At 37.8% G+C, this 23,439-nt stretch overlaps 1 protein-coding gene across 4 annotated transcripts; it reads left to right on the top strand.

The window, feature by feature from the left end:
• Positions 1 to 17,330: 17,330 nt before the first annotated feature.
• LOC104432304 (cyclin-H1-1) lies at positions 17,331 to 22,444 on the top strand. Of its 4 annotated transcripts, none has more exons than XR_723094.3 (14): positions 17,331 to 17,473; positions 17,800 to 17,850; positions 18,484 to 18,556; positions 18,695 to 18,813; positions 18,904 to 18,977; positions 19,299 to 19,419; positions 19,500 to 19,568; positions 19,691 to 19,732; positions 20,913 to 20,981; positions 21,431 to 21,489; positions 21,641 to 21,725; positions 21,901 to 21,989; positions 22,080 to 22,185; positions 22,301 to 22,444. XR_723094.3 is itself a non-coding variant. In XM_010044773.3 (14 exons), exons 1-13 carry the CDS (start codon positions 17,414 to 17,416, stop codon positions 22,132 to 22,134), a joined length of 963 nt encoding a protein of 320 aa, XP_010043075.2. In that variant the 5' UTR covers positions 17,331 to 17,413; the 3' UTR covers positions 22,135 to 22,163; positions 22,301 to 22,444. The 4 variants fall into 4 exon arrangements, 3 of the variants coding, with proteins under 3 accessions (XP_010043075.2, XP_010043073.2, XP_010043074.2); XM_010044773.3 differs by having other exon boundaries at positions 18,698 to 18,813; positions 22,080 to 22,163; XM_010044771.3 differs by having other exon boundaries at positions 22,080 to 22,163.
• Positions 22,445 to 23,439: the final 995 nt, after the last annotated feature.

The following is a 23,439-nucleotide window of genomic DNA, read 5'->3' as shown; positions in this document are numbered from 1 at the left end:
AACAACCCTCTCAAAAGATGGGCAAAATTGCTGGGTAACCTATTAGTATAGACATCGGTGGTTGTGCTCTGTAAATTTTTGTGCATAATATTTAGCTTTATCTAACAACACAATGTTGTCATAATATTTAAATAATAAACAATGACTTCATTTGATAGTGGGTAGCGATTTCACAAAATTTTACATGATATCAAAGTAAGGAGTACTGAGTTCAAATTTTTTCAAGCCTCTTATACTCAGATGATAACCCATCGACCGTCACTCAATCATGTGGGATGTTCCTTCACACGGAGAAGAAGATGGAATTGCTAAAATTTGAAGAGATATTTCTTTTTGGCTATTTTCTAGAATTAGGTGTCTGAACGAATATAGAGAAGAACACAAGAGGGTAGAGACTTTTGTGCGAGTGTCTGAACCTTATTGATGGGTATTCATTGGCATAGCATCCTATGTCGGAAAAGTCGAGCAAATAAGGAATAGAACACGCAAAAGTTTATTTTATCAAAGCACAACCTTCCTCGTGTATTTTCTATTTTGTGATGATTTTCTAAATATTATTTAATTTTAAGATTTGATTGATATGCCATGTTATTCATGTATGGTATAGGACAGTTGAATGGTTCATGAATACGGCCATGGAAATAGGACAGTGAAGAATTTGACCCTATTATGGTGTGGACTGTCAAAGCTAAAAGGCAAAAAAAAAAAAAACTCTAGAAGTGTTCTAATATTCATATGATGCTTGCTTTGTTATGAAAAATTTTCACCAAATCACTTAACTATCAAATCAGAGAAAAAAATCACTTGAGTCCTTCCAATGACTAATTCCGGAAAAATGCCCTACAAAACTTATTTTTTAATAAAATGTTAATTCTTGGATGGTTTTTTATTTTATTTGAAAAAAAAAAAAAAACAAGTCCAACTTAACCGTCACATGGCCTTTCTAAACCTGAACGATGCCGTATCCTCTTTAAATTGAATCTCTCTCTCAAACTAAACAAATCCCTCTCTAGCGCCGCTTCTTCTTCCTCGCCCCTTTTGTTCCCTCGTCTACAAGTTCTTTGGCTTTAGCGGTGACCCCTCCTTCCTCTCCCTACCATGGCCAAATCGACACTGTCCTCGACTCTAACGACCTCGACCTCATGAGTTCGATTTTTGCCGTCGATTTGCTCGGCCTTCTGAAGTTCGTGTTCCCGAATGAACAACTGTCGGAGACACCAAGGATGGCCGTGTGCTGGCTGAAATGAGCTCTCTATATCCAGGCCAAGTTGCCTTCTGAATTAGGGTCAGAAAAATTTAGGGAAAGGGCTTGATTTGTCCGAATTTAAGGAAATTGCCATATTTGTTTTCTATATTTGAGAAAAATAAACGACGTCAGTTGTGACTATTAATGCTAACTAGGAGCACCCACAAGTCACATCAGCAAGAAAAATTGATAAAATTGTTATGTCAGATTTCTGATTTGGCGATGGCACTTAAGTAATATAATAAAAAATTTTGACATCAAAGTAAGCGTTGTATGAAAATTTTGATATTTCTAATGTCCTTTTCCCAATCTAATGCATTTTTATGATTGCTTGTCCTATATTATTTTTGCAAGAAGAGGTTCTGCCCTAATTTTCTTTTCCCGACTGTGAACACACAGAGAGCAAGAATTTCACCTCCAATGTGTCCAAGGGCGATTCAATAGCCCCCATTCCTCTGCGAAAAGGTGTTTATCGTGCTGTGTTGTTCCTGACTTGGAGTAAAACGTGAAGATATTGGTGCATGTGAAGACTATTCCGGAACTTGTGGTTGTAACGTGTTTCATACATTTGTTGTATGCATTGATGACAGTTCCGCTGCAACACATTACATATTTGAGTGGGAAAAAAAGGTCCACTTTAGAAAAAAGTCTGTACTCTACTTGTTTTATGTACATGGGCAGAGTACTAAATGGAGGGGAAGTTGACTTGGGAATGTTGGAAGGGGATGTAAAATGGCTGGATCCACCTACTATAATAAGCTTCTTCAAGAAAAAGGCTTATAAAATGAAACCGTGAAACAAAAATAAAGAATGGGCAATTAAGTGGGATGGATATGGACTTTTAAGCTTCTTTGTTTCGTGAAAAATGAATAATTTAGAGAACATTTTCCAAAAACTGATCGCTTGTATCATTTGAAATTATTAATCAATATAAAATGTATTCATTATTGACAATAATTTAATTTTTCATTCATTCATTCATTATGATAAGCGATATAACCAATCATTTTTAGGAAAAATGATTTCCAAACCAATCATTTTTGTGAAACAAATAAAGCCTTAATGCCTCTTTTTTTTCTATCTTACAACTATAAGTGGATATCTATAGGAGATCATATAAGGAATATTCTTATTCTAGACCTAATCAATGTGATCACTAATTTAGATGAAATACTCTAAAAATTACATCCACACTAGTTGATGAGCATTACTTCGAGAAAGAATAAGAAAGTCAAATTCATTGGGACATTTTCTTAAAATAACCCTCTGAGTATATCAGCATACAAAGACGTTAATTTAATGCAAGATTGACCATGGTATCTCCGAGGCTTCATGAAATATTCATCGTATTAGACTTGTTCTCCACTTATTGATATCTTCATTGGTCTTTGCTAAACTTGTTGATATCATCACAATCAGTCTTTACACTACCATAGGCATATGCATTTAACATGAAGATATTAGTTCCAATGATAGTTAACTATAGAATCGGTCTAGAATCAGCCTAAAAGCGGTCGGTTCAATTCCAAATAGGTTCTAAGGTCGATAGGTTCTAAAAATTAGGAATCAACTCTAACAAGGTAAGTCATAAGCTCTTGGTCTGGAACTTATCCATTGTGGAGCTAGTGACCCATGTGTGTTAGCAATCAAAAAACAAACAAAATAATTCTTTTATAATTTTACTAGAGACTCAATTCCACGGAACTTCTCAATTCACCCACCCTAGTTCACACTCATCATGTCCCTTATGAGCCGGTGATCATAAAATAAACAAAAGGATTCTTTTATTTTATGTTTTATTTTACCATAGACTCAATTCCACGGAACTTCTCAATTCACCTACCCCATTATAAACAAAAGAATTATTTTATGTTATGTTTTACTTCACGATAGACTCAATCCCACGGAACTTCTTAATTTATCAACCCCATTCCACACGCAGCATTTCCTATATGAGTTGGTGATTCAAAAATAAATAGACAAATGCACTAGAGACCTTAAAAATTGTCACAAAAGTGCAATTAAATCTTGGAGCTTATGAAAAGTGCAATCAAGTTTTAAAATATGTTAAATTGGTGCAATCAAATCATTCCGTTAATTCCGTCCAATTTGACTAATGAAAAATGTTGATGTGTGTGGCTTTTTCTTTATTATTTTCTCTCCTAAATGGTAAGGCTAAAACGATGTTGTTTTAGTCCAAATATGAGTTTTTAATTCTAAATATTATTTAATGTAAATAAAAATAAACTAAATATAAAAAAGTGAAGGAAGGAAGAAGCAGAACTGCGCCGCCACTGTCCCACCATTGCTAGAAAGAGTCAACGATGGTAGGAAATAGCCGGCCAATGGGCGGCGAGAGTCACCATGCCCCAACCAAGGAGCTTCTCAACTTACCCACGCCATTCCACACGCATCACATCCCTTATGAGTTGGTGATACATAAATAAACAAAAGAATATTTTTTATGTTATGTTTTATTTTACTATAGACTCAATTCCGTGAAATTTCTCAATTCAGCCATCCCACTCCAGACGTATCATCTCCCACGTCTCTTCCGTCATCCGATTGGAATGTTACTTTTCTAAAGATTATTCTTCATGCTGTTCCTAACCCTGACCTTTGAAGCCTTCCATCATCCGACTGAGTTCTCCTAAATTAGCTCAGTATGTTTTGAATCCTTTCCAACGATTGAATTAGCTAATTTTCTTTTTCTTCTTTTTATTGAGTCACATTTTGGTAGAAAATCATATTTAACATGACCTGGCTCTAGTTAATAGCTCATTCCACATTCATTCCATGCCATGTCATTGCTCAACCCAACCAACGTTGTTGGGACAATCTTTTACTTTTTCTGTGTGATTTAGTTTCATACTATCGTGATTAATACTTGCTTTAACTAGAGTATTTCAAATTTCAAACCCCAAGAACAAAAATTATAGAAAAAAATCACTCATCACTCCTAATTTCCGTAAAATGGTCTGTCACCTATTTAACTAAAGTCCATTATTTTACTTATTATATGTATTTGTGCTGAGTGTTACAAAGGGAGGAAGTTGACTTTGGATAATTTCTAATGCAAAGTGGCCGGCGGTTTTACCATTATCGACGACACCTCTGAAGGGGATTGCTCATTGTAAAAACTAGAATTCTTCACCAGAGCAATTCAGTACAGTCGGCACTCTGATGCTTTTCTCAATTTACCAATTCTAAATTACTTATTCTAATTCGATCAAAAGTTGACGTCAGGTGGTATGTCGAAGCCAAAAGATAGATTGGAAGAGTACATAGTAGCGTGCTACAAGACGCTTCTTAATCTGTATGGTGAAAATTGGCTAAGAAATGACTAAAAAAGCACAATCATACCACCTCTTCTTTTCAAAAGAAGCGAAAAAACCATTGAACATTACATCAATCAAGTGCAATATTTACTCAGTCCACATGCAGCAAAACGTCGGAGTTTTAGATAAGGATGGGAGACCATCATATATCCAAATCCACCGAATAAATTAAATTCGAATATTGATGTAGCTTTACAATTTGAGCAAGAGAGAGGTCATTTCGGATCTTCAATGGCGTGTTGATGAAACAATGCAGAGCCGCTGAGGAAGTGACTAAAGAGGAACTCTGTAAAAAAGTGGTCACTGCGTGGAAGGACATTGATGAACGATTAGAAGTTTGTCTTCTTTTCTATAAAGCAAAGTGTGTAGGCTTTAGCGAAATTTTTGAATGAAAGTTTAAGTTGAATGTCTTCGAGTCCTAAAAATTAATGACATTGGTAAAGATACATTTACATGGAGTGACTATAACATTCACTTTTTTTGGAAAATGAGTCAATAGAAAATATTTTTATTGTTAAAAGAAACTTACATGAAAATGGTTTTGTTGTTGATAGAATTTTTTTTTCTTGGCTCATTTTCTCAAGCAACAAAAACAGTGGAAATCGAGAAAATGGTTTTTGATTGCTGATATACCAGGTAACAAGTGGAATCTAAGAAGAACAATGCAACTCAGCATTTACATGGAGTGAGAAAATAGATAACACTATGTAACTCGATTAATTTGAATATAAAGACAAAGAAATGCCCAAGTTGGAGAACCACTTTTTAATATATATGTAGTAAAGATAAAGAAGTTTATATAGTTTTCCAGATGATTTTTTTCTTGATAAAAAAACAAAACAGATTAATATAAACATTACTAAAAACAGCTTGTAAGACTATGTCCCAGTTTCTCAAAATCTTTTTTTGCAATTTTTGAACCCATATCTTATTGTTTATCTAGAATATAAGTTACATATAGACCCGTTAACAGGCAGGTCCAGTTGGGTCAAATATGGTCTAACCTAAATTAACCAATTTAAATCGTATTGACCTATATTCATGCAATACCTTACCCAATCCATATTGCTAAAAACGCTTTCATATTTAACCCAATTCATGAATACCCACACCCAAACTAAGACGAGAGTGTGGAGTGAACAAGCGCGAGATCAAATGAAGGCGAGAGCAAAGAGTGTGGAGTGAACAAGCGCGAGATCAAATGAAGGCGAGAGCAAAGAGAGAGTTATATAGGTAGGTTGGGTCCAAGTAAATTGTGAATCCATTTAACAAGCATATTTTTTTGGCTTACCATTCTAAATATATTTATGATTCATTTATTGAATAAAATTAACCCATATAACAACTCAACTCATCAAATATGGGTCAAGAAATGAGTTCATGACCCTTTTTTTTTTTTTGGTGTTGGAGGAACCACCTCAGTCAGTAGCTGAAGCGTAAACCCCCAGGTGCTACGTAAGCGGGAGGATCCACCACCCCTCGGCAGCACACTTAAGTCACCAAGTAACTCTGCTAGAGCCTTTGCTTCGCAAAGGTTCACTGAAGCCTACTCAGCGGAGCCACCACGGCCGGAGGTTCATGACCCATTTTGGTAAGTCTAGTTCCATATTATTTCAGATTAGAAGGATTTGAAATGTTGATCGATCAAAAATTTGATGATAAATAATATCCTCAAGGCTGGCAGGTGGATCCAATTTCATCCATTCCATGGAGAATAGCTTCTTCGGATTGGTTCCCGAAATTTTAGAGCGTTTAAATTTCATCACATCGAGCAACATCTGATAAATATGGCATAGCTGCAGTATCAACTGATGCTACCACTTATTCTATCGTGTATGAGTTAAAAGATCCCCGGGTTACGATTGTTGGAGACACTGAACCGGCAGTTAGGTTGTCATTTTGATATCATTTTGTTTTCCGTTGGACCGACTTTTATTTATTTGTGCATCGCTGCAGCCCTGAATCAGTACATAAAGTCGTCACTGAGGAGGTTTACGGTCATCTGAGCAAGCCAATAGAAGAATGTTGACTGAAGTCTAGTTGAAGATTAGTGGTAGCCGACGGACGCTGCAAGGAAATTGTAATTGGAGTTTTTGTTTGCTTCGTTGTCAAAGAAAAAAGAAAAGGAACTCCATTTCAAGTGACAATGCTCTGTCGAACTGTCTCCTTTTCCTAATGTTTCTGGAGGCTCTAGAAATTTCGTGCTGAAATGGAAATCGATTGTGATTCTAATGCTTGGTACATTTTTCAAGATTTGAATGATATTAGACTAACTTGTTCACGTGTAAGATCTGGAAAGTCATCGAACTTCCGCACTCTATTGGAAAATTAGTGAAGCTTGCAAGTTTGTCTTAGATTTGAATGATATTAGACTAACTTGTTCGCGTAAGATCTGGAAAGTCATCGAACTTCCGCACTCTATCGGAAGGTTAGTGAAGCTTGCAAGTTTGTCTTCGAGGGGTATTGAGTGATAGAGGCGCTCCCAGGCTCTACTGAAAGATGGAGGAGCTCCTAGACTCTACTGAAACTTTTTAAGCTTATATATCCGTATTAATTGACCAACGTTAAACTTTGTTTGTGAGGTAACCTCACAAAAATTAGGGTTGTTTCCAACCCACAAGGGCTGTTCGTGCCTGTCCACAAACGTGGTGGACTGCCAAACTGAGTTCCTTATGCCAGTGCCCGCACCTCCTATATCTCATAATTGAGTCAGTATATTTTTCGAGCCTCGACTCTGACTCTACCCTTTTATTGCTTTACATCAAGGGGATCCTGAGATCCAAATAAAGCCCCAGATGTAACCTTTTTAACGTTATGCTAAGAACGGAAGACTAGAATGATATTAGACTAACTTGTTCATGTATAAGATCTAGAAAATCATCAAACTTCCACACTCCATCGGAACGTTAGCGAAGCTTGCAAGTAAGTCTTCCAAGGGGTATTGGGAGATAGAGGAGCTTCCGGACTCCACTGAAGCATTAGCTAAGCTAACTTATTTGTATTTATATGGGTGCTCTGCAATAGAGGACCTTCCACACTCTTGGGAAACTAGAATATTTGGTTGAGTAGGACTTGAAGTGTTTAAAGACAGTAGATTGACCTCATTCAATTTGAAATTTATGATGTGTTTGTCTCTAGTAAAAATTCGTAATTAAGGAAAATGTTTTTGAGAAATCATCTTTCAGGAAAATATCTTTCCCTTTTCAAGTTTTCCTAACTTTAAGCATGCATATTTTCTTCAATCATAAATGATTTTCCATTGACTAATTATCTTTAGCAAACTAAATGGGTAAACCAAAAAATTAGTTCGTGAAAAGTCCTTTCCTCAAACAAACGCACTTTCAAGAAATCGAAAGAAACTAGGATGGACCTCTTAGTAACGAGAAAGGCAATGCAATTAATAGTCCTATCAACATGGGCACGTTTTCAATATCAAAGACGACATGAAAATCATTAGCTGAAATTGTCAGGGGTTGGGCAATCCCCTGACAATCCAAGAGCTAAGAGCATTAATTGCTCTTGAAAGGCCCAGTATAGTCTTTCTAATGGAGACTAAAAACAAAGCAACGATGGTGGAAAGTATATGCAGGAAACTCCAATTTCAGCACTTATTTCTCGAAAATCCAACGGGTATAGCAGGGGGATTGGCGCTAATGTGGAATGAGGAAGTAACATTGCAAGTGCAAAGCAGTTCAAAACACTTTATTGATGTTAAATGTATTGATTCAGCCAGAAAATTAGGCATGCAGATAACGTTTATTCATGCGTCCACAAATTTTGGTGAGAGGATACAATTATGGCAGCAATTGAAGACATTGAAGCCTCACAGCTCCAATCCATGGATATGCATGGGGGATTTTAACGAAATTTTATATGTATGGGAGAAGGTAGGGAAAAGGGAAGCAGATAATCAAAGAGTAGCAGCTTTCAGAAATATGCTTAATGAGTTATCTCTAATGGACATGGATAGCCAAGGCTGTGCATTTACGTGGGCAAATAACAAAAAAGGAGAGGATCTTGTTAAAAAAAGATTAGACAGAGTGTTATGTACCTTGGAATGGCGAGTAATATTCCATGAGGCAGAAGTTCATGCACTTCCAGCAATTGGCTCGGACCACAGTCCTCTGGTTCTGAGGCTACACCCTGCACAAAGGAAGAGAAGAAGAGAATTTAAAATGGAGGCCTTATGGTTGGAGAATGAAGAATATCATGAAGTTATTAACCACGCATGGACCTACACAGCCCTTCCACAGACCACTTTTTCAGCCAAACTTCAGGAGACAGCCAAAAAACTAACACAATGGAGTCAAAAACAGTTTGCACATGCACCTAGAAGGATAAAAGAGTTAACTCAGGCCCTAACAGCAATAACCAATCAGCCACAACAGAATTCAAGCAGACAGGAAGTGAAGAGCATCATCCATCAGATCGATACACTAAGAAAACAAGAAGAGCAATATTGGGGACTGAGATCAAGAATCAAATGGCTACAGTCGGGAGACAAAAATACAAGCTTTTTTCATGCAACAACAGTTCAAAGGAGGCATAGGAATCATATCACAATGTTGCAAGTGGAAGATAGCAGATGGTGTCGGGATCCAGGAGAAATCAGACATCACGTCTATGACTATTACAACAATTTATATAAAACAACAGGGGAATGAAATTATCAGCCGGTCTTAAACCAATGCAAATCTCCTATTGATGATCATATAAATGCATCCCTGGTGGCTAATCCCACGATGGAGGAAATTAAAACAACAGTTTTTCAGTTGGGAGCTACGAAAGCGCCAGGTCCTGATGGATTCAATGGCCTGTTCTATCAAAACAGTTGGGAAATTATTCAGACTGACCTGGTCCAACTGGTGCAGGATTTTTTCAACACAGGAGTTTTGGATCCTCATTTAAATCAAACCTATATTGCCTTGATCCCCAAAGTGAAAAATCCTGAGAAAATTAGTCAGTTTAGACCCATCAGTCTTTGCAACTTCAGTTATAAAATTATCTCAAAACTACTTGCAAATAGATTGAAGCAGTGTCTGCCAGAGATAATCGCACCTGAACAGAGTGCCTTCGTTAAGGGGCGTTAGATACAGGATAACATCTTGATTGTGCAGGAAGTGCTACACCACCTGCGCATCACCAAAAGACAGAAAAAACATCAAGCAATACTCAAACTAGATATGCAAAAAGCATATGATAGAATTGAATGGGATTTTGTTCGGGATTGCATGCTGAAAATGGGCTTTTCTGAGAAATGGGTGACTCTAATAATGCAATGCATCACCACAGTAACTTTCAGCGTAAAGCTCAATGGAGAACCTACCTCGTTTTTTAGTCCATCCAGAGGCCTAAGGCAAAGAGATCCCCTGTCACCTTATTTGTTCATCCTAATCACAAATGTATTAACGTGGTTAATGGAAAAAGCAGTAGAGGAAGGCAGCATACAAGGCATACAGCTTAACAGGTCTTGTCCTAAGCTCTCTCACCTTATGTTCGCAGATGATGTTATTTTCTTCTTGGAAGGCACTCTAAAGGAATGTCAGAATCTGTCATTAACAATTAATCAGTATTGTTATGTAACGGGGCAAGCGGTTAACCTAAATAAGTTAGGAGTTTCTTTTAGTAAGAACTGTCCCTTACCACTTAAAAGAAACATAGCTCACGAGCTGAGAGTGCCTGTGGTTGACAAGACAGGCAAATACTTAGGTATCCCTACAGAATGGGGACAATCTAAGAAAGAATTATTTGCTTGGATATTAACCAGAGTAAACTCCAAGTTGGAGGGTTGGAAGGAGAAATTACTCACCAAAGCAGGAAAGGAAGTCTTGATCAAGAGTGTGGTGCAGGCTATACCAACATATGCCATGTCGATCTTCAAACTGCCAATCTCCATCTGTAGAGCAATTGAAAGGCGAATAGCTTCATTCTGGTGGCAAAAAGGAGATACAAAACAGGGAATCCATTGGAAGAATTGGGCTGCTATGAAGAAAAGAAAGGATGAAGGAGGGATGGGATTCAAAGACTTAATTACCTTCAATTGTGCGATGCTGGGTAAACAAGTCTGACGGCTGCACATGTCCCAAGATGCACTCTGGAGTAAAGTTCTGAAGAGTATATACTTCCCTCATGGGGACATCTAGAATGCACAAAAGGGCCGACGATCATCTTGGGGCTGGAAAAGTATGCTGGTGGGGCGAGATTCTATTAAACCAGATATCAAATGGTTAGTCGGGCATGTCAAAGTAATTAAAATCAGGGAGGATAAATGGTTATCACAGGAGTTAAATGGGCGACCAGTAAATCCAGCAGAACCAATTATGGTGGAAGGATTGATTAATGAAGAATCCCGAACATGGAAGCAAACCCTTATTCATCAGTATTTTGAGGAGAAAATAGCAAGCGAGATTCTAGCTATTCCCTTGAGTACAGATCCCAAACCCGACAGAAGAATATGGACAGGTAACAGTAGAGGGGAATTCACGGTCAAAAGCGGCTATAACAGAACACAGGCATTGAATACCAAACAAAACTCACAGAAAGCCTCTTGTTCTTACCAGACCCCACGATCTTTATGGACACAAATTTGGAGCCTCTCCGTTCCACCGAAAATCCGAACTTTCATGTGGAGCATTTGTCAAAATGCCGTTCCCACCAGAGAGAACCTCTACACACAAAAAAAGATCAGTCCAGACCCTCTCTGTCAGATGTGTCATACGGAAATTGAAACTACCGAACACGTTTTCCTATTGTGCAGATGGACTAAAGAGATCTGGAGAGATAACAGACTACAGGGCATGAATATGATGAAACAAATCCGACGAATCGATCAATGGCTTCTGACAACATTCGAATCAAGAAGGAAATCACCTGAGCGCGAGTTCATCGCATGGGTGCTATGGCAAATCTGGAAAGCTCGGAACGCACGGATCTTCCGAGATAAAACTCCAAACTCAGCGGAAGTAATCGACCTCGCCTGTACCCAAAATCAAGCCTTCAGTAGAGGAACGAAGCAAAACCTAAACCGAACTAAAAAGCGGCACTTACCAGAGGAATGCACACCACCCGGAAATAGTGAGTTGAAATTGAACGTGGATGCTTCATGGATACCAGGAGAATTTCTCTGTTCTGTAGCCGGCATCGTCAGAAATAAAGAGGGATTAGTCGTCGACGGATTTGCAACGGAGGCTAGGGTTTCTTCAGCGGAACAAGCCGAAGCAGAAGCTCTTTTACACGGGCTCCGCTTTATCTCGAACTGGTCGTCTCACGTGCGGGAGTCTCCAAGTCAAGTAGTTCTCTTCCTTTGCAAAAGTGACAGTTCAGCGGTGGTGGACTACGTTATGGGCCGGGCCGAGATACCATGGAATTTGCGTAGTATTATACAACGATGCCAACAGGAGCTTCGTATGGGCCGCCATGTCTCCCTATCTTACTGTCCCCGGGAGGTAAATCAAGCCGCTGATTGGCTGGTACGCGCATATCGCTTAAAGCAACTTCCTTTAGATTGGGTGCATAGACCCCCTCTATCCCTTTGGAATATTTTAGTTTCAGAATGTAACGCATCGTCGTATTCCAAGACTTCTTAAGCTAATATATCAGTAGCTCTTTCGACCAAAAAAAAAAACTATGGATATTTCGATAAAAATTAAATGATATATCAAAACTTATCATCATACGTCTTGATTGCTTCTTAATCTCGCCACAAAGTTATCATTTATTGTCTGAAATTTCAAAATAAAGAATAGATTGTCTCGTCTCATATTTCAAAAAAGGTTCAAGAAATTTACTTTGCGATGGTCGGCCTTTGAAATAATTTGATGTCAATACTATCAAATTCAATCACATTAATTACCTTGAAAACTCGAGGAATTTTGTATAATAATAAGAGATGGCAAAGTGGGTCATAGACCGACATTTTGACTCATATTTATTAAGTTGGAATGAATTGCCTAAAATTTTAAATATGGGTTAAAATCGGTTTAATAAGCAAAACCCAATTAGTTATGGGTTCTAATGAGTTCTGAAAGAGCCCAGGTTGAAACCATTTCATCAAGGAGCAATGCCCTCCATGCCCCCTAATATCACTCCCCTACTGTTCGTCCTCTTCCACTTCCGCTTGCCCATGGGATCCAAGCAACTCTCCTGCTTATCCTCCTCCGTCTCTTGGATCACTGCCTAGGAAGTGCCAACACTTTCCGAGGGTTTTTGTGTCGTGTCCTACACTCCGACATGTGTTCGACATGCGATCAACAGATGTTGAAAAATCCGGCACGTGGTTAACTCTCCCGATATGCGAGTCTACAATTCCGATACATAGGTCCTTACACGTGCGGTCAACTTTAAAGATTATCAATAAATGATGAGTCAAAATATAAGTTGTAAAAAATAAAGGGGAAAGAAGAAAAACCTAGTATTTTCTTCACTTATGACTCTCACATCCCGCAACTCACAATTTTAAGTGTAAATTCATTCTAGACTTTTTATTTTTATTTATTTATTTTTGAATTTGAATCAAATTAATTTAATTGAAAATAATCATAAAAATGATAATTTATCATGTATATATAAAAATTTACATTTTTTTTTATATATAATGTGTTCTAACGTATTGAAATTCTCTATTTTTTGAGAAATGACGTGTGGATGTATTATATTATGTTGTGTGTCACATGTCGCATGTCGATGTCTATACTACTTAGGTTGTTGCCTTACTACATAGTTTGGCGATCCCAAAGTAGCAAATTCTGGCATTAAGTGATGGTTTTGTGACAATGATGTTTGAGCTCTTGATGTGGCTGTGGACTAATATCATCCCTGTTTGGGTCCAAAACGGCCTAGCTAGGGTCCTCTTCCTTAAGTCTTCGACAGCCATCCATGTGCTTGGCTCCTGTGTCCAAATCACTGGCACACAGCTAGGGTCCATGAAGCAACCCAAGTTCCTCTGTGGGGGGTTCAGGTCCACAGAGACTAGCCCAAGTTCCCTTGAGGCTAGCCTTGAGACCCCTCGGCGGCCATGCATGGGTTTCTAGTTCCCACACCTAAGTCACTGGCACTTAGCTTGGGTCCATTGAGCAGCCGAAGTTCCTTGGTGGCTAGGTCCATGTCCAGGTCCATAGAGGCTTAGGCCTAAATCTCTCAAGGCTAGGCCCGAGATTTGGTTCCTAGGGTTCCACGGAGGCTGAGCCTAACAATTCAATGCCCATCTCGGGTCCTCATTTTCCATGCCTAAATACCCAGCTCCCATGCCCTAGTCATTCAAACCTGGGCTGGGTCCATTGAGGTTGACTTGGGTATATTGAGGCCGGGCCCAATTTCTTGGCCGTTGGATCTGGGTCCACAAAAACGGGCCCCGCCCTCAGGTCCGGTGCAAATAGCTTTTCCCTCAGTCTCTCGCATCACATTGACATGAGCAACACACTCTATCCTTTTTTGCAAGTTTAAGGTGACCAGCTTCTTTGTGCTTGGCCAAAATCTGATAGAAACAAGGGCAGATTTAGTTGTAACATATTCAGTCAACTTCTTTGAGATGTTAGATACCAACTTCTAAAGGAAGTTAATGCGAAGACCAGAGTGTGAGATTCTGAAAAGCTTGAGATGAGCTTCGCGATTTTTGGTAGGGAAGACGTTCTGCCGTTGCTATTAAAATGAGAGATTTCTCTAAAAATGAATCTGCGACCATCAGCCTCTCTTTCTGTTCAGTGGCGTGTTTCCAATTGCGTAAAGCTCTTAACAGCATTTTTGTTTCTTTCTATAAAAAGTAATAATCGATTTTCAGCATTAAACTTATGAAACCAAATTCGTATTTTCAAAAGAAACTTCTAGAGATGCTAATAGTTTATTTATATAAAGATTAGAGATAAGTTCAATTAAAAGTCCTAAAACTTGTCACGATAGTACAATTGTATCCTAAAATTCTTCAAAAAAATGTAATTAAATCCTAGAACTTATTACGAAAATACAATAGAGTCCTAAAACTTTAAAAAATGCAATTAACAAAAATGCAATCGAGTCCTAAAACTTTAAAAAAAAATGCTATCAACGAAAAGACTTAATTTAATCAATTCGATAAGTTTTAAGCTTCCATTACACTATTCAAAAGTTTTAGAACTCGATTGCACTTTCGTCATAAATTTTAAGACTTTATTGTACTTTTTGAAAGTTCTAGGACTAAATTGCAATTTGTTTATAAGTTTTAGAACTTCCAATACACTTAGCCCTAAAGATTAATAGCATAATGTGACCAATTCTTTCCAACTACACAAATTATTTTAAGCTGTTGTTTCTAATCAAAATGATTTTTCTTCACATCGGAAGCAATTGCAGAGTTTTCTTCAACCTTCAGCCATGGGGGAGGGTTTGAGCTACACTCACCCTCCCCTCCATCTGTTGTTGATTTATTTGAGTTTTCTTGTTCTTTTCATCTTTTTTCTTCTTTTGTGGTCTAAATCTGGCAACTTTCTTTTCTTGATCTAGTTCTAAATTTGAAAATTTGAACTTTCCTAATTTAATTCTAGGCCTAAAGTTCATCCTTGTCGATTTAGATCTGGAAGCTTAGTAATGTTTTCAGGGATTTGATTCCCCTATGTTCAGCCTATGTGTAGGTCATTCGCTTCTTGTTTCAATTATAATCATAGGAACTTTGATTGTATCTACAAAGATTTGCTCTTCCAAAAGTTAGATTTATGGTTATTTAACCTATTTTGATTGGTGCGCACCATCAACTAACAATGCCGTAGTTATTGGAGAAGGAATTTCCCATGTATGCTCATCACTGATGATAATACAAGATCCAATGATCGGCCGCCAATTATGTTGCTTGGCAAATTTGTTCTTATAGAATGAGTATGTATTTAACCCTATTGGTGCTCTGTTGATCCTCATTTTTTTTTTCTGGATTTGGTTTTGTTTTGTATTATTCTAGCCTTTGTTCCGCTTCAATTTGTTGTCATGAAAATTTATAGACTTACGTATTCTTTTGAACAATGAATATAATTTTCTCTTGAAAAATAAAATAAAATTATAGAGCCAAAATCCACCTATCCTCAAGAAGTGATAGTCAATCTTATTTAATGAAATCTTGTCGCATTCGCTCTTTTCACATGTTGTGGTTCAAATGTCAATGAATGTGCCTAGAGGATCAGCCGGAATTGGACATCATCGAGATGTCTCTTGAGTCACTTGATTAGAAATTTTGTAAAAGGAGTTCACAATTAACATTACAAAAGTGCACTCGTGATGGTTTTGGAAAAAAAATAGACATTCAAAAGATTTTACAAAATTTTCCTATAATATTAAAATTATTGATTAATGAAATGAAACTATAGACATGACATGAAGAAATTGAACACACACACGCACATATATATATGAAAGGAGAAAAAAATTATTTGAACATTTGAACTGTTTTTAAAGTAAAATGGTCTGTAAGATATATTCAAATTTTAAATCTGAAATACGTGAAAGATAAAGTTGAATTATTAATTTAGGCCTTTGTCAATTGATAGGTCATTCATGAAATAAGAAATTAAGGATATTTTGAGAAGAAATAAATAATTATGATCAATGAGGGCCTCTTGATTTGTTCAAATATAGATGAAATTATTTAATTTCAGCCGGACACTTCCAATAATATCATGATGACAAAATGTCTCATTTACAATTCTAAATTGATTAAAAAGTCGGGCTGTGTCAATTTTTTCACTTTCTGGCCAAACCCTAAAGCATTTTTCTTAAATATCAAAAGATGATGGAAGATTATGTTTAAATCTACGCGTCAATATTTTTATAACATGAAAGTTTGAGGTCCTAAAATTGAAAAAGGGAAATCAAAATGTGCATCTGCAAAATTTGAAAATATAAAAGAGAGAGAGGATAAAAGTCAAATCAAACAGGTCATTTTTTTTTCTTTTTTCTTTTTTTGGGCTTAGGATTGCAAAGTTTTGTTTATAGGAATACCAATGATTTTCATACTTAAGAGATACTAAACACTAGCAACATTTCACTTCGAATCATTGCCACGCCAAGTATTCCCTAGAGGGTTGTTGAATGTGTAAGGTTTTCTTTTATGAGAAATGAAGAAACAAAGCCTATAGTAGGGGCATCTAAACATAGTAGGTCCATAAGGAATTTTTGTGTGTGTGTGTGCGGGTGTGAGAAAGGGGAGGGCTAGCCAATTAGAATAGAAAGAATTCATATAGTTAGGTTTTGACAATCCAATCCATAACCCCATTTTGTCCCTATTGCAAAACTCGATTTTAATAGACTACATATCAGAAGCCTCGGTGATAGGTGCTTGCTCTTTCCACCCTTGTTGATCAGTCAAGCAGTCGGATTTGGGTTCCAACTTAAGACTTCTTCAAGGAGAGAGAGAAAACACAACGCGTGCACAATAGCCAGGGCTATGGCCTGATGTGCCAATGCAACCCTCACCGATCTAGCAAAGCTATCGACCAGAGACCCGATGGCATTTCCACACAGTCGACTTGGAAAAACACCACCTTCATCCAACCACATGATCCTAGACGACTCCCTTCCGTTGGAAAGAAAGAACCTCTCGCCAAGTCACAATGAAAGACACCAATGGTCAAAAGGGCATGTAACTGCCAAGTTGTTAATGGGCCTTTATGGGCCCATGCGGGAAGCCCGAACTAAGCCCATCAGCATTTGTTGGGGCCGGAGCCCATCATCATGCCCTTCCTTAGCGAAGGAAAGCTTACGCTTTTATATAACAATCGGCTGGGCAAAGAAGAAGAGGGAAAGCGGGGTTTTTGGATTTTCACTCTCTTTCTCTCTCTAAAAAACCCCTCTCGAGGTTCAATCCGGCTCTGCAATGGCGGATTTCCAGAGCTCGACGCACCGAGCCAAGTGGATATTCACTCCTCACGGTCTGGTAATTCCTCGAATACTTTTGCTTCCCGATTCGAGAGCCGAAGAAATTGGAAGAAATTTCAGCTGCGTAGTCGGTTTTAGTTGCCGAGAAATGATGGGTTCCCGTTGATTGATGCGTTGCTCGAAGCGATTGATTGGGAGGAGGAGATGAGTGAGTTTTCGTGCCGCGAAATCGGCTGCGTACTCTTCGGGGTCTTGTAGAATAGGCACGTGCAGTCTGGTGATGAGCTATGAGAATTCCATGAGGAGAATTCTGGGTTCTGTTTTGTGGTGGTTGGTTTTTTTGGGGATGAGTGATTAAATTGTTCTGCTTTGTAAATGGTGCAGGCTGAAAAGTACAAGGCTGCTAATCAAAGGGCGATACAGACTCTGGAGAAGGTATGGCCTTGTTCTTCGCCGTCTTTTTCTTTTTTTTGTTGTGGGGGGGTGGGGGGTTTATCGACCCGGTTCTCTCCCCACTTGGACGGCATAATTGCGTATCAATTGTGATGGTTTTTGCTCGTGCGATTTCAAATCACTAGCTTTGGATTTTCATTGGTCATTGCCTGATCCTAGCAGAGCGCCCCATGTTAAGTATGCAGGAAATTGGCCAATGTTGGATTTATGGCTGCTTTTTTTTTGCTCATGAGAAATTATTCAGAAATCTTCTGCATCACACTTCTAGGGAAGCAAAAAGGAGTTATTTTCTTCTTGGGTTTGTATAAAAGAAGGGAATGCTTGATTGGGGACCTTCTTTGTTACCTGGCCTTCAGTTCAGAAACTTGCCCATGTACTTTTGAGTTAAGCTCATCAAACAATTGGAGGCTTAAACCTTGATTGATTATGCTGAACTACAGTGAGATTCTTCTTGTTCTTGAGTGGGTTATTATGGTAATTGGATGCCATAGAGGTCTCATCTTTCTTGTGTTTTCTCCTGCTTTTTTCAATTGTTCCGAGTCCCTTCAAATATGAAGGCTATGAAACCTCGAATTGTATGGTTTACTAATAAGAATTTGTTGATATGATTTGAAGTATGGAGCTACACGTATGGAAGTAGATGTCGATGGATCGTTGCTATACCGTGAGGCTCAAGTTAATTCGAATGGTAATTCCTATTCTTTTGCAGAGCTGTAACTCTTGCAGATGTTTTCCTGGTGGTGATTGTTTAGCTGCTTATTGTATTTTCTCTCACTGTGGTGTGAATCCAACAACTTTCCTACTGCCTAATTTTTTCTGCTCTCAGCAGACAAGCATTCCCGTCCAAAACCACTTAATATTGAGGAAGAACAGTTTTTGAGGATGTTCTATGAAAATAAACTTCGAGAAGTTTGTGGAGCCTTTTACTTTCCTCATAAGGTTCAGGTATGGTCCTCCTTCTGTGCAGTATCACAATAGCAGCTATCATTGATGTAATTACAGAGTAAAATTCTTATATCGATTGTGCTTTGGCAGGCGACAGCTCTCATATACTTTAAAAGGTTCTATTTACAGTGGTCGGTCATGGAACATCACCCAAAGGACATCATGTAAGATTCAATGACGCTGTTTTAATTCTATCTGAAATTATGGCTGTGGTAATCCTATTGCATTGGGAAATTATTTGCATTTATGTTTCTGTGCACGTGTTAGATCGAGTTGCCATTGTATGCAGATGTTATATGAATCCCTATTTGGACTTGCTAAATACACACCGCTGTGTTCAGTTCAGTTGCCTATTTTAGTTTTCTGTGGAATCTGTAGCTTCAATGATCATTCTCATTGTCATTTTCTTCTTTTGAGCACATTGTGACCATTTTACTGGACAGTCTCATATCTTGGAACTGAAATAAGTGCCTCTGTATGCACAGTTTAACCTGCATATATGCAGCCTGTAAAATAGAAGAAAATCATGTATCTGCAGAGGAGCTTGGTAAGGGAATCTCACAGGATCATCAAGTCATTCTCAATAACGAGATGCTAGTTCTTCAGGCATGGTTATGCCTCCTCAATTGAATCATCTCTTCTATTCTTTTATTTCACTTATTTCAAACTCAGTGCATCTTTTGCAGAGTTTAGAGTTTGATCTTATTGTATATGCACCATATCGCTCAATTGAAGGTTTCACAGATGATCTTGGGGTAATTTTTTTTTATCTCTTCATCATATCCCTGAATAACATTGACAAATTTGCTGGAACAATGTTATAGCTGCTATTATGCTACTCGTTGCTTCTTTTCCCTCAATAATGGTAGTGCTGCAGGATTTCTGCCATGCAGAGGATGACCAGCTTCAATTGCTAAAGGTGATTTTTCTGTATTCTCCATACCCTTCAGATATATTTTGCTTCTAAACTTGTCTTACTTTTAAAATTAATTTGCATGAGTATGTAATTTGCACATCCTCAGATTGTTTTCAAATGCTTATGATGTAGCACTCATATTTTGCTTAGCATTATTGAGTAGCTTTAGGCTTCCTATAATATCCTTCCTCAAAACTTGGTAATTACACTGACGATGATAGTTTAAGAGGTCAAGACATGTGGAAAAGTTTAGTGTCTGCTTAAAAAGGCAGCTCGTCTCAAGGCTCAGCTCATTTTCTATCTCCAGAGACTGCATATGATGTAAAATTGAGGCTGCATCACTCATATCGCTCCTTTCAAAATGATGTGACATGAGATGACAATAAAGAAGTCAAATATTTTTTAATATGTATCACAAGTACATTTCCAGTTTCCTTCATTTCAACTTCTGACTATATTCATTGTCTAGACACTCCTCTCTATCAACAAATTAAATCCAATGTATGGGTATCAATGAGGGAGACAGTTGAATAATTCGTGTGGATGGAAAATTAGGTGAATTTAAGATTTGTTGTGGAAAACAAATTGGGTCATTGCCTTAAACCGTTGTTAAATTGAGCATATCTGTTTGTAGATGAACATTCCATTATATTTGTGTATGGGCAAGGCCAGTCTTTAGCACTTTATGGAACTGTATATCTACCTCAATAAACTTATTCACTTCTTAACAGATCTGAGTGAGAACCTTAGTTGTAAGTATAACATGTGGGAAGTAAACACAAAACCACCCCATGTGCATTAACTTAGTTGCTTGACAATAGAGAAGCATGATTGTTGGAAGGAATTAAGCTTAAAGGCTACAGTAAGCAGGTGGGTTGAGCTCACATCTGGCATTTCGCCATACTGCTGGGGGATGTTTGTGCTCAGAAATTTGCATGCTTTTGATGAACTTCAAATAGTGTTATTACATGGCTTGTGCCTTATGTACGTGAGAGCCTCTGACCCAAGCATTATAGAATATTCGTTCAACAGTATATTAAGTCAATTGTTTCTTTTTGTATGTTCCTGTTTATATTCTTCTTCTTATTTATATTACTGCTGCAAATGTGTAATTTTGGAAATAGACTGCTCATATCCATCTGTTACACTAATTTTCTGCATTATGGTTCTTGATCATTTCCAGGAAACTGCAAAAGAGGAAGTAGACAAAAGTATGCTTACTGATGCACCGCTTCTCTTTCCTCCTGGACAGGTACTTCTTGCATTTTCCTTTTCTTAAAGTTCTACTTCTACTTGGTTCATGAGCAAATTTTTGGATATCCTTTCAAAATTTAAAATGTATCACCCGGCAACTTGCTTTCAATTTTTGGATAATTTCCCATTAGGTTTATATACTCTATATGAGGAGTATAGATTTTTCCAAATAAAAAGGAGTTGAACTCATGTCAGATGCTTCAATGTGTTAAAATGGGTATCTGGGCAACAGAGAAATATGGTGCAGGAGCAATATTGTAACCTTTAGAAATGTTGGCTACAATACCGGTTATAGTGGATGTGTCTGGAAATTATAACTCTTGAGTGCTTCCAAGGTCTTGGTCTCTACCTCACTGAATAAATTCTTTAGAATTTCTCCATATTTTGATGGTGTAGCTGAACTCCCATGTTATATGCTTAAAGGCTCTTTTATGTTTTCTGGTGCAGCTGGCATTGGCGGCTTTGCGTCGTGCTAATGAGGTGCATGGAGTTCTGGACTATGAAAGGTTAAAAGCTACTCAAATTTTTTTATGAAACCAACAATAAAAATTACTTGCCATAGACCATCTCTGCATTGGGGCAGCTGGTTGTTCTGATTCTCTTGGTACCTTAGTTGTAATGATGATTGAGCCATTTGAAATTTATGCTTCTTTTCAGTTACCTAGAGAACATGCTCGTACGCCAAAATTCCATTCACAGCAGCACAGAGCTCATTCAGCATCTGAATGCGATAGATTCCTCGGTAAATCCTCAAGTTTTCTTGCATTCATCTCAAAATTTGATCCAGCCTTATCTCCAGTAAAAGTGTAACTGGTCTTGCAATTGCAGTTCTACTTGAAATGCAAGTCATGTGAACAAAGTTCTAGGTATTGATAAAAATTCTCTAATTTGTTCTTCATGCTGCTGACTGAATACAGGTTAGGACATATAAATTCCCTTCTGAGAAGGATATGAAACACATCAACAGGAAGCTGAGATCTTGTTGGGGCCTTAGTTCACATGATGAGTAATTCCTTCAAACCCCTGTCCTCTGATTTCTTTTATTCTCAATAACAATTGGCATGTGAAACCTATGAGATTGATTGATGCTTTGCAGTAGTAAGAAACGAGACAAGAAATCGAAGCACAAATCCAAGCAGAGTGCAGATTAGATGCAAGAGGGGTCATCTCTTGCTTGACAGTATGTCATATGTATCCCTTGTGTACTGCTCTCATTATTTCCTTACAAACTGTTCTGATTGCTTGGTTTGTCCTGTTTTAGACTTTCCCTCAGAAATGCTTCAAGTTCTTAAGAAACTAGTTGTTGATTAATGGCAGGTGTATGCACAGCTGAGGCATCGTCATTAATGCCACACTCATCCAAATATGCATCTACTACGACTGTGGTTGCTGAACTTACTCTTCAAAGCTTGTTTTGCATCACGAAAATATTCCACAGTATGGAAGTGACAGAAAACAGTAGGCATTTGAAATACTAATTGATTTAGGCTTTATGTATTTTGTGTTTACATCTGGTTGGTGTATTTTGTGTTCATCTGGTGGTGTAAATCAGCAGGTCGAGGCAGTCATGTATGCGTGACTTTGGGGTAGATGATGAAAATTGTGCCATTAAATTTTTCCTCTGTACTGGACCGTAATTTTGTCATGATGGGCGTCCCAAATTATTTGTTCTGGGGAAGCTCTTTGCTGACTTTTATCTTGTTTACTTATATGAATCCACGAGGATGTTGCCTCCAGTTTTAGCATTTCGTTCCACAGCATGGAGTCAAGATGGTGACTTCCCCTCTCGAGGGGATGAGAAAGGGAGTGAGAGTTACGGGTTCTTTTTGTTCTATTTACCAAAGATTGAACAAAGAGCAAGCTACAAACTATGGACATAGACTATATTGCCATATATAAACCACTCAATTTTTGGATCGATTTCTAGTTACTCCCATTCTTCATCGTTTTTTTTTTCTTTTGGGGGTAAAGAACCATTCTTCATCGTTGGAAATATGAAAAGTCATTAACAAATATTTATGTTGGGTGATGTCAATCCTTAGGATATCTAGGTAAGCCAACTTCTGCTTAAAATTTTTCTTAGCATGATATAGAAACCCGAACTTTTAGTGTGTTTTACCAGCACTGGTCTTTTGAAACATGCCGCAAGCATGTGACGCAAACCAAAATTCTCGTGATTGCAGCAATAGCCCGGTACTTATATTTTGCATTGTACGAGTTCGCAACTCCTGTTCTATTGATTCTTTGACTTGTGATGCTTCAAACTAAGCTACTTGTAAGTAGCTTTCATGAAATTTAGGTGGTTTCTATCGCCTTAAATGAATTCAAATGGAAAATCATGACCAAGAAACAAAATGGAAATATGTTGCCTATTCTGTTTTCTTTAATCCTCTAGTTTGGACACCGTTGAAAGCTTAGTCAAAATGAATAAAATTGATCATATCTGTAGAATCTAA

The sequence above is a fragment of the Eucalyptus grandis genome, chromosome 2 (assembly GCF_016545825.1).
Source record: "Eucalyptus grandis isolate ANBG69807.140 chromosome 2, ASM1654582v1, whole genome shotgun sequence".
NCBI classification, from domain to species: domain Eukaryota; kingdom Viridiplantae; phylum Streptophyta; class Magnoliopsida; order Myrtales; family Myrtaceae; genus Eucalyptus; species Eucalyptus grandis.
Note: the sequence above shows the minus strand (reverse complement) of the source record. Positions and strands in the feature narration are given on the sequence as shown.

Bases quoted from the DNA above. Each gene is read 5' to 3' on its own strand.
- LOC104432304 (XM_010044771.3), top strand. From the start codon at position 17,414: ATGGCGGATTTCCAGAGCTCGACGCACCGAGCCAAGTGGATATTCACT. The intron at 21,490-21,640 runs GTTAAAAGCTAC...GCTTCTTTTCAG, and splicing joins GGAGTTCTGGACTATGAAAG to TTACCTAGAGAACATGCTCG. The intron at 21,726-21,900 runs GTAAATCCTCAA...GACTGAATACAG, and splicing joins TGAATGCGATAGATTCCTCG to GTTAGGACATATAAATTCCC.